This window comes from Pan paniscus, chromosome X (genome assembly GCF_029289425.2).
Source record: "Pan paniscus chromosome X, NHGRI_mPanPan1-v2.0_pri, whole genome shotgun sequence".
Taxonomy (NCBI): domain Eukaryota; kingdom Metazoa; phylum Chordata; class Mammalia; order Primates; family Hominidae; genus Pan; species Pan paniscus.
The window spans coordinates 139,945,190-139,955,203 of record NC_073272.2 but is presented as its reverse complement, the minus strand read 5'-3'; the positions used below and the strand labels follow the sequence as shown (position 1 = coordinate 139,955,203).

Genomic DNA, 10,014 nt, shown 5'->3' with positions numbered 1-10,014 from the left:
GATAACCCAACAAGCAAGTGAATGTCCCGCTCCGAATCTCAGGAAGTCTCTAAAACAATAAAAGAGACGGACGGAATCCGTTAGCAGAGCCTGCTCCCGGGGGAGGCGGCGAGGCTGCGCGCCCAGAGTAGCGCTCAGCGGTCCCGGCAGGTGCGGGGGCAGTGGAGGGGGCCCGGCGGTTCGCCCGGAGGACGGCCTCGGCTCCGCTCCGGCCAACGTTCCCCCCTCCAAGAAACTTTTCTTTCACTCTGAGAGGCTCCGTGTTGCCATGAAAACGGATTTTCCAAGGGGCCCGACCCTCCCCCTCAGGGGCATCGGACTGGAAAAACCGAAATGGCCACAGAGCAGAGACAAAAAGGGGCCGCTAAGCGGGGGCCAGGATCGAGAGAGCGGAGGCCAGTTCACCCCCTACGTCCCACACATACTTTCCACACCACCTTGTGCGAGCGCCTCCGACAGGCTCAGGAGACGGGCGACTGACTGCTTGCCCGCCCTCCTGCAAACCCCCAAGAGCCTCACAGCCGAATGCACCCCGCAGTCCTGAAGCCTGTCTCCCATGCCCGGGCCCCTGACCCACGCTGCGTCCTGGACGCACTGGCCCTCCTAGAGAAAGATCTGGACAACCAGCGGCCAATTCCAGGGAGAGCTTCTTGGAGACGCAGCCAGGAGCACTTCCAATGAGCCTGGAGTCCCTAAGCCGGCCTGGGTAGCTGGTGGTGCCCTGCGTTCCTAGCGCTGGCAGCAGAAGCGGCCAGAAAACCTCCGTGCAGACAACGGGAAGCTTTGCGGGCTGGCCGGGGGATGGGGCGCCGGTCTGCCTTGACAGGGTTGCAAAGTTGTTTTCTAAATTCCGAAGGCGCCCCTCTGCCCCCTCCCCCCAATCTGCTTGCGTGCCCCCTCCCCCCTCCCCCATCCCCCCGTCACCTCCTCAGGTTTCGTTCTTTCAAACTTTTTGAAACCCTAATTGGTGGCCTCTGAGTGGGCCTCGTGGACTCCCGCCTCCTAAGTAACTCTTACCACGTCACTAGGCCAAAGAGGGGCGTGGGGTGAACGAAAGGGCTCCCCGAACTTTTTTTTTTCCAGCCAGGCCGAACGGGGGCTCGGTAATGATTGGCCAGGGCGCATCACTGCGAACCTGTCAATCACGGGTCCTCCGGGTTGCGAGGGGCGGACCAAGCCCCAACCCCGGGGGATCCGAGCAGGTATATAAGGGGCCCAGCTAGAGCCCAGGCAGACTGTGAATGCGACCTGTTCGAGAGAACGCATCAGGTGCGAGAAGCCCGCGGGTTCCTGCTGACTTGGCGCGGAGCATTTTGATAAGCCTACCCTTCCCGCCGGACTCGCTGGCCCACAGGCCCCCAAGCTCCGCTCCGACGGAGTCCCAGGGCCTTTTCACCGTGGCCGCTCCAGCCCCCGGAGCGCCTTCTCCTCCCGCCACGCTGGCGCACCTTCTTCCCGCCCCGGCAATGTACAGCCTTCTGGAGACTGAACTCAAGAACCCCGTAGGGACACCCACACAAGCGGCGGGCACCGGCGGCCCCGCAGCCCCGGGAGGCGCAGGCAAGAGTGGTGCGAACGCAGCCGGCGGCGCGAACTCGGGCGGCGGCAGCAGCGGTGGTGCGAGCGGAGGTGGCGGGGGTACAGACCAGGACCGTGTGAAACGGCCCATGAACGCCTTCATGGTATGGTCCCGCGGGCAGCGGCGCAAAATGGCCCTGGAGAACCCCAAGATGCACAATTCTGAGATCAGCAAGCGCTTGGGCGCCGACTGGAAACTGCTGACCGACGCTGAGAAGCGACCATTCATCGACGAGGCCAAGCGACTTCGCGCCGTGCACATGAAGGAGTATCCGGACTACAAGTACCGACCGCGCCGCAAGACCAAGACGCTGCTCAAGAAAGATAAGTACTCCCTGCCCAGCGGCCTCCTGCCTCCCGGTGCCGCGGCCGCCGCCGCCGCTGCCGCGGCCGCAGCCGCTGCCGCCAGCAGTCCGGTGGGCGTGGGCCAGCGCCTGGACACGTACACGCACGTGAACGGCTGGGCCAACGGCGCGTACTCGCTGGTGCAGGAGCAGCTGGGCTACGCGCAGCCCCCGAGCATGAGCAGCCCGCCGCCGCCGCCCGCGCTGCCGCCGATGCACCGCTACGACATGGCCGGCCTGCAGTACAGCCCAATGATGCCGCCCGGCGCTCAGAGCTACATGAACGTCGCTGCCGCGGCCGCCGCCGCCTCGGGCTACGGGGGCATGGCGCCCTCAGCCACAGCAGCCGCGGCCGCCGCCTACGGGCAGCAGCCCGCCACCGCCGCGGCCGCAGCTGCGGCCGCAGCCGCCATGAGCCTGGGCCCCATGGGCTCGGTAGTGAAGTCTGAGCCCAGCTCGCCGCCGCCCGCCATCGCATCGCACTCTCAGCGCGCGTGCCTCGGCGACCTGCGCGACATGATCAGCATGTACCTGCCACCCGGCGGGGACGCGGCCGACGCCGCCTCTCCGCTGCCCGGCGGTCGCCTGCACGGCGTGCACCAGCACTACCAGGGCGCCGGGACTGCAGTCAACGGAACGGTGCCGCTGACCCACATCTGAGCACCGGCCTGCGCTCGTCCACCCTAGTTCCCCACCCCCACCCCCACTCCCGCCCCGCACCCCCAAGTTGGGACGCCTTGTTTAGCTTTGCTTGCCTGGGACTGTTGCCTTGTACCGATGATGGGGAGGACTGAAAGTTTTGCTGTAGCTGTCGGGTTTTGTACAAAAGCAAAAATAAGTCAGGAGCAGCGAAAATGGGACTTCTAGAGAGCTCTCTTGCCCCACGCCGCTGCTCCTTCTTTCACCTTTGTAGGCTGGGAATCGCTGTGTTATTTGCAAAGAAAAAACAGCCCCCACTCCTCCTCCTGAGTTCCAGGGTTATTCTGTTACATTTGAAAATGTTGTCTTGTTAGTTTGCAGTTAGCCAAGGAGTGAATGGGAGAAACATAGTATCGGGTGAGGCCAGCTGGAGAACTGCAACGCCTACGCCCCCAGTCGTGTCGCGTCTGTTTTCCTCGTGGTTTTTTGGGGCGCTGACCGCTCCAAGCAGCGCGGCAGCTAAAGCCAATGTTAATTTATAGCCAGGTGTGCGTGTGTCTCCCGCCTCGCCGCCCCTGGCCGCGGGACAGCTTCTGTCCAGTCATGTTGAGTTGGTGATTTCTGCCGTGATCTGTTTGATATTTCTTCGCGCTAATGTGTTCAGATTTCGTTTGGGTAGTGGGGAGGGGCTACTTTGTTTCAGGTTTTTCAAGTTTTACTCTTAATTCCTAAATGAGATCAATAAATTTTATAACCAACATGATGGAGTCCTGATAATTTTGCGGCCCTGAAACTTTTTTGCAGGTTGGGGAGGAACCAACACTCGGTTTTACAACTGAGATCCCATCCTAGGGGCGGGGTGGGACCTGGGGGGAGGCAAGCATAATCTGAAATGGTTTCCTTTTAACTACTGGTGATCCACCATACACCAGCTTCCAATATTCTCAACTGAAACTCGGAACAGAGTTTCGAGTCTTCCAGGAGCGTCTCCCGAGAGCGGGCACACAGTAGTAGCTAATGCGCAGAGCCCGCGGCCGCGCACTTGTTGATCGCAGTGAGCGTCTGCTGAAAGTGTCTGCTGCCGCAGCCACGCGAGGCGGGGCTGGAAAGTCGCGGCCGCTGAAACCGACCAAAAACGGGGCACTTTTACCTTTGTGCACTGGGGCGGGAAGACATTTGAGCCTAGCTGAAATATTTACAAAACGAAAACCCTTCGGAAATCTCGATGATCCTATTAAAAATAAATGGTTACAGGGATCCCCAGCAGGAAACAAATACGTTTCAACCCTGGTAGCTGAACCGCCGGAGTCAACATTCAGCGCTGGAAGATTTGGTATTAAAAAGTACTCCTTAGATTTTCAAAGATCTCCGAAACTCCTCCCAGGCGTTTTGTTTTTAACATGTCAACTCAGTCCACCTATTTGTTTTCCAGAGAAGGCTCCTTTTCATCCAGAGTCTCGAGCCCGCTTTCTACTCCATTCCCCCTCCCCACTTTCCTCCAGTCCCTGACCCTTGGCCATTCCACTGTGCCCCCCGAAGGGCCTTTAGTTTCGCGCCCAGCCACACGGCCCCAGTGTATCTGTTTGGGGCCTAGGAAGAAAACAAATAGAACCAGTGTTTTTTTACCCCCTCCTCAGCTGTTTGAGGTGATTTCCTTAATCCCTTTAATCCTGTTACCTCGCTATCCCAGAATAACTAAACTCAGCCTTTCCAATAAGCTTGGCCTGGTGCACTGTTTTTATCCTCATCCACTACTGACCACAGGTTTCTTTGCTTGAGGTCCGCTGGGACCCTAGGCGACAGAGTCTCCCGTAAATTGGTCCGAATTCCACATTTCCAGCCGGCTTCCTTTGTGTGGGCCAGTCATTCACCTGCGGGCCGGGGAGGGCCTGGTGGGGGGGTGGGGAGGGGGCTTTCTGAGGCTTCGGGGGTCGTGCCCGCTTTTTACACATCACTGCGGATCCTGGAGACTAAACCCACTCCGCCTCTTCAAGAAAGGTCGGGTCTCCCTGGGAAGGCAGCACCAGCCCCCTAAGACATTTCCACTGCCAACCCTCACCCCCCGCATTCCATCCCCCACTGTGCAGCATGGGGTGGGAGGGGGCCGGCGTTGATTTACAGACCCATATGCTTTGCCCTCCACCCAGTCCTCCTCCTGGTCCTGCCGCGCGTCCAGCCTCGGGTTCGGGTTCAGTCTTAACCTTGGTACCACTCCCCCTTCTCCCAATCCCAGGGCCACAGACCTCGCGCCCCTCCCGGCTGGTTGGTGCTTCAATCCTTGCTGCTGTGATTGGAGCAAACCTGCAAGCTGCCTGGTCAGTGAGCCTCATCTCCCCTGTCCCCTCAACCCGGGTGCTCCAAAAACCCAGGGGCGAGAGGAAACTCTTTTGTCCTATCTATTCCCCCACCATATTTTTGCCGTGTTTGGCCTTCAATAAAATACCTGTCCGTAGGTTACTCTGGGTTTCCAATTGCTAGCAATTGTGGACTCAAATTTGGTCTGAAATGACTCCAGGAAAGGGAGGGTAAAAACAAGCACTTCGCCCCCACTGTGGGAGGCGGTGCCAACAGGAGAATAAACTCTGACACTGCTTCTTTCGAAGAGTCCATTGTGCTGCTGCCTTCTTAGAAGTGCCAGGGTCACCCTTTCAGTGTGTCTCACATACCGCTCACTCTCTCTCTAAACATCCATGGCTTTGTGCTTCACTTTGTCTGATTTCCAAATTGCCCTTAAGAGAAAAGATTTCATCAATCAGCACATTAGGAGGATTTAAATACAGATGAAAAATGATTTTTTTTTCTTTCCTTCAGCAATAGGGAAGAGAACGGAACTGAACTAGAATGAAACTTTCATCTTCTAGCCCAGAGTTTTCAAACTGGGGCCCCTCCCCCACTCCTCCCCACTCACGTCTATCAGGGCAACCGAACCTTAATCCATTTTATAGATTGGGGTTCTGATAAGGTTTAATTTGTAATAAGGCTTCTGCTGCTTAAACAGCAACAATAATGAAATCTGGTCAAACTCCAATTCCTCCTCCCTCCTCTTCCTTGTTTTACATAGGAGGAAACTGGCCCCAAAAGGGGAAATGACGGTGCTCAAGGTTGCGTAGCTGGTTCTACCGCGGCTCAGTGGAACCACACTCCCAGGCCTGGGAGGGTACTCTCTCCTCTGCCGGCCACAAAACCAAGAGATAAACCAGTGAAATCACAGCCCCAGCTGCCCCTCAAAGCCATAATCCAGCGGGGCCTCTAGAGAAAGGCAATTCCTGACACAGAGACTCCTACTAGCCACCTCTTCGTGAATGATGTGATGTGGGAAGCATCAAGTCCTTACCGAGGGAAAATGGCTAGTCCATTTTTTAGCTTCTATGATAGGTGCAGAGCTACTTTTTGGTGGGAATTACCCTAGGTAGAGTTTTGCTTTCCTATCTTCTGACTATACAACTTCCTTCATTAATCCCCCTTCTAGAAATCTAGGAGTGGGTGAGGGTGGGGGCTGAAGAAGCGCATCCAAAATGCAGCCAAAGATTTATAACAAAGATACTCATCACAGCCCTTCTTATGCAAAAAAGTTCCAAACAGACCAAATGTCCAACAAATGGAGAAAGGTTAGGTAAAATGTTTTAAAAAGTCTGCTTTGCAGACATGAAAATCGTTTACAGAGAAATTTTTAATCACACAAGGAAAAGCTTAAAGCACAAAGCGTAAACAGCAAGAAACACAGAACTATATTCAGTGTATATGACCTTGACTATTTAAAAATAAGTATATTCGACTGGAGAAACATGCAAAAATGCAGGGTAGTGTTATGCATACTGGTTAGTCATCCTTCTCATACTTTCCAATTTTCTCTAATAGGATTGCATTCCTGTTATCACTAGAAAAGGCAGGTTTAAAATACATTCTCTCCCTATCACAAATACAAAATTGTGTCTCCTTGTGAAAGAGAAAAGTTCAAGCCTTTCCTTCAGCTGTTTTGGGATGGGGAGGGGGCAGGGAGCCCCAGGAGCAGTAATCCTCTAGCTTTTCTCCAGGTTGGGGCCTGCAGTTAACACAAGCAGGACAAGCACACCAGAGCAACCCCCTGCCAATTCCCCTCCTCAGTAAGCAGGAGCAGGATCAGATTAGTGAGCGGCTCCGTCATTCTTCAGACCCACTCACTGGAGAAAAAGACCTCCTTGGGAGCCAAGCTGAACAGCCTGGGCTGCGGGGAGCTGGGGCCGCTGAGGAACCAGAAGGCACTTAAATGCAGGGGCCCAATCAACCCTCACTGCCCTCTTGAGAAGGGGGCAGAGAGCAAGCCCAGGGGTGGGTTCCCAGGTCAGGCAGAGGAGAGGTTAGGTGAGCACCAACCAGCTGAGTGGAATACATACAACATGCTGTGTCTCTCCTTTCCATCGTCACCATCCTCATCCACACCACTACTGTCATTTCTTGTTGGACCTCTGCCATGGCCTTCTTCTACCTGTTCTCACTGCTTCTACTCTGCCCGCTTCAACCCATTATCCCTAGAACATTCACTCCACTTGCCCAACATAAATCCTTTCATTGTTACTTTTTAAAGAACTTTCTGGTGGCTTCCTATTGATTGCTCTTTAAAAAATATCCCAACTCTCAAAAGCATTGCCTGATCCAGCTCTTACCTACCTCTCTGGGTTCAACTCCTTGGACCTCTTAGTCTTCCTTCGCTCAACCTCAGCCAGGATTCCTTTTGAGAAATGTTTGTTGAATAAATAGATTATGGTTTGTATTAGTTTCATATCTCAACACATTTTAAAGTCTGGTAATTGTCTTAAATAAAGATTATTATGCACAGTACATATATTATTTTTTGCATCTGTAGGATTTCCCCCAAATCCACACATCAAGCACAGATTTCCTAACAATTACATCTATTGACAAAAAGGCACGGTTTCTTTCTTGCCTCAGGGCTTTTGAACTTGCTATTTCCTCTGCCTAGAAAGTTCTTTTCCAAGCTTGCTTCTCAAATAGTCCAGTGTCCTTCTGAACATCCCAGTTCAAGCATCACTGTTTTTTTCATAGAGATGGGGCTTCACTATGTTGTCCAGGGTGGTCTTGAACTCCTAGGCTCAAGCAATCCTCCTGCCTCAGCTTCGCAAAGTGCTGAAATTACAGGTGTGAGCCACCACACTCAGCCACTTTTTCTTTTCTTATTTTTGGAGAGACAGGGTCTTGCTATGTGGCCCAGGCTGGTCTCCACCTCTTGGCCTCAAGCAGTCCTCCAACCTCAGCCTTCCAAAGTTCTGGGATTACAGGCATGAGGCACGATGCCTGGCCCTAGCACCACTTCTTTTAGAGAGGTTTTCATGGTGCCCTTCTTCAGAATAGGATGGATCTCCTTGTTATAAGCTGTTATAGCTCTGGGTGCCTTTCCAACACTGATTCCAGTGATCATTTTAATTTATTTGTATGATTCTGCCTCTTGTCTGCTTTCTAGTCTGTAAGCTCCATGAAGGCAAATACCGTGTCTACTCTTCACCAATACTCAGCACAATGCCTATTTTATAGGAGGCTCTCAGAATATTCATGAGTGTTTATTGCATGTTTAGGAATGGGTGCCCTGGGGACTTAAAGCCAATAGGATCAGTGAAAATCAAGATTGAATTTATAATTTTTTGTCTCCATCTCTTACCAGCTGTGGGCTCCTGAGGACATCACTTACTCTGAGCCTCAATTTGTTGAAATGTCAAGTGGGGACAACAATGTGTCCAGTTTGTTGTTAAGGATTCAATAAAAAACGGTGCTTTGAGAGCTAAGCACAGTGCCTGGCACACATTGTGCAGTATGTGTTAGTTATTATTATATTTGTAAATTTTTTTTAAAAAAACTTTTTTTTAGGGACAGGATCTCGCTATGTTGCCAGCCTAGAGTGCAGTAACTATTCACAGGTTCCATCATAGTACACTGCAGCTTCAAACTCCTGGGCTCAAGCAATCCTCCTGCCTCAGCCTCCTGAGTAGCTGGGACCACAGGCACATGCCACCACATTTGGCTTATGTAAGCTATTATGATCACTTTCTCAATAGCCTCTGTTGACCTTCCAGAAAAGAGGGAGTGTTCTCTGGTCAGATTGTGTACTTCCCACCATGAGTGATGCTTCTCATTGCTGAGGCTAGTTCTTGATGAAGAAGAAGGCACCATCAGTCTTCACCATTAATAATGAAAAGAAAGCCATACGACACCAAAAGCATAAACAGACACACAAAAATAAATAAATTGAACTTCATAAAAATTAAAAATGTTTTGCTTCAAAGAACACCATCGAGAAAGTGAAAAGACAACCAGCAGAACTGAAAAAAATATATGCAAATCATATATCTGATCAGGGGTTTATGTCTAGACTATATAAAAACTCTTGAAACTAAATAATACAAACACAACCCAATTAAAAAATGGGCAGAGGACCTGAGTAGACACTTTTTCCCAGGGAAAATGTACAAATGGACAATAAGCCCATGAAAAGATGCTAAACATCATTAGTCATCAGGGAAATGCATATCAAAACCACAATGAGATACCACTCACAAATAACATGGTTATTACAATAACAATTTAAAAGTAGACAATAACAAGTGTTGCCAAAGATGTGGGAAAATTGGAATCTTTATTCAGTGCTAGTGAGAGTGCAAAACTCTTTGAAACAAGTCCAGCAGTACCTTAAAAGGTTCAGCATTGATTTACCATATGACCCAGCAATTCCACTCTAAGGAATAACCAAGAAAAATGAAAACATATTTTCACGCAAAAATCTGTAAACTAATGTTAGTAACAGCACTATTCATAATAGCCCAAAAGTAGAAACAATCTAAATGTCGATTACATGATTAATAGGTAAATAAAATTCAATATATTCATACAATGAATAGTATTCTGCAATGAAAAGAAATTGAGTACTGGTATATACAGGGGCTAGGATCCACACACATATTTCTTTGTTCTGTCAGCTGAGAGGACCTGGAAGCAGAGACATCCCAGTTACAATGAGTACACCTAGTGCCCAGATCTTAGTTTCTAATATCATTCTTCAATAAAAGGAACCAGGGATCTTTGGGAAAATGACTGATTCTAGGACTGGGGCCAGAAATATACAAAATAAGCCTGTTGCGTCTTGCAGTGATGGAAAGTAAGGGAAGGAAAAAGAGGGAGACAGAGAGAAATAGGGAGAGGGAGAGAGAAGACACATAAACTACAATGATGCTCTGTGTCAAAGGAACACAGTAGCCAACTAAAATAGCTCCCAGTGACCAAATTGGAATAATTTGAGCAACAAAATGAATAAAGCAGTATCGGATTATAACCTCAAGTATTAAAAAAATGCATGTATCCACACTGATATAAATAAATAAGTAAATAAATAAATGAGAGGAGAGGAAGAGACAAATCTGTGCAGAAGAAGTGAAAATAATTTATGTAGATACTCTGGACTCAGGGT

The 10,014-nt window shown here is 50.8% G+C and overlaps 1 protein-coding gene across 1 annotated transcript; it reads left to right on the top strand.

Moving 5' to 3' along the window:
- The first annotated feature begins 1,094 nt into the window (after positions 1 to 1,094).
- On the top strand, positions 1,095 to 3,319 carry SOX3 (SRY-box transcription factor 3). Its single transcript, XM_034949871.3, has one exon. It carries the CDS (start codon positions 1,242 to 1,244, stop codon positions 2,580 to 2,582), a length of 1,341 nt encoding a protein of 446 aa, XP_034805762.1. The 5' UTR covers positions 1,095 to 1,241; the 3' UTR covers positions 2,583 to 3,319.
- The last annotated feature ends 6,695 nt before the right edge of the window (positions 3,320 to 10,014 follow it).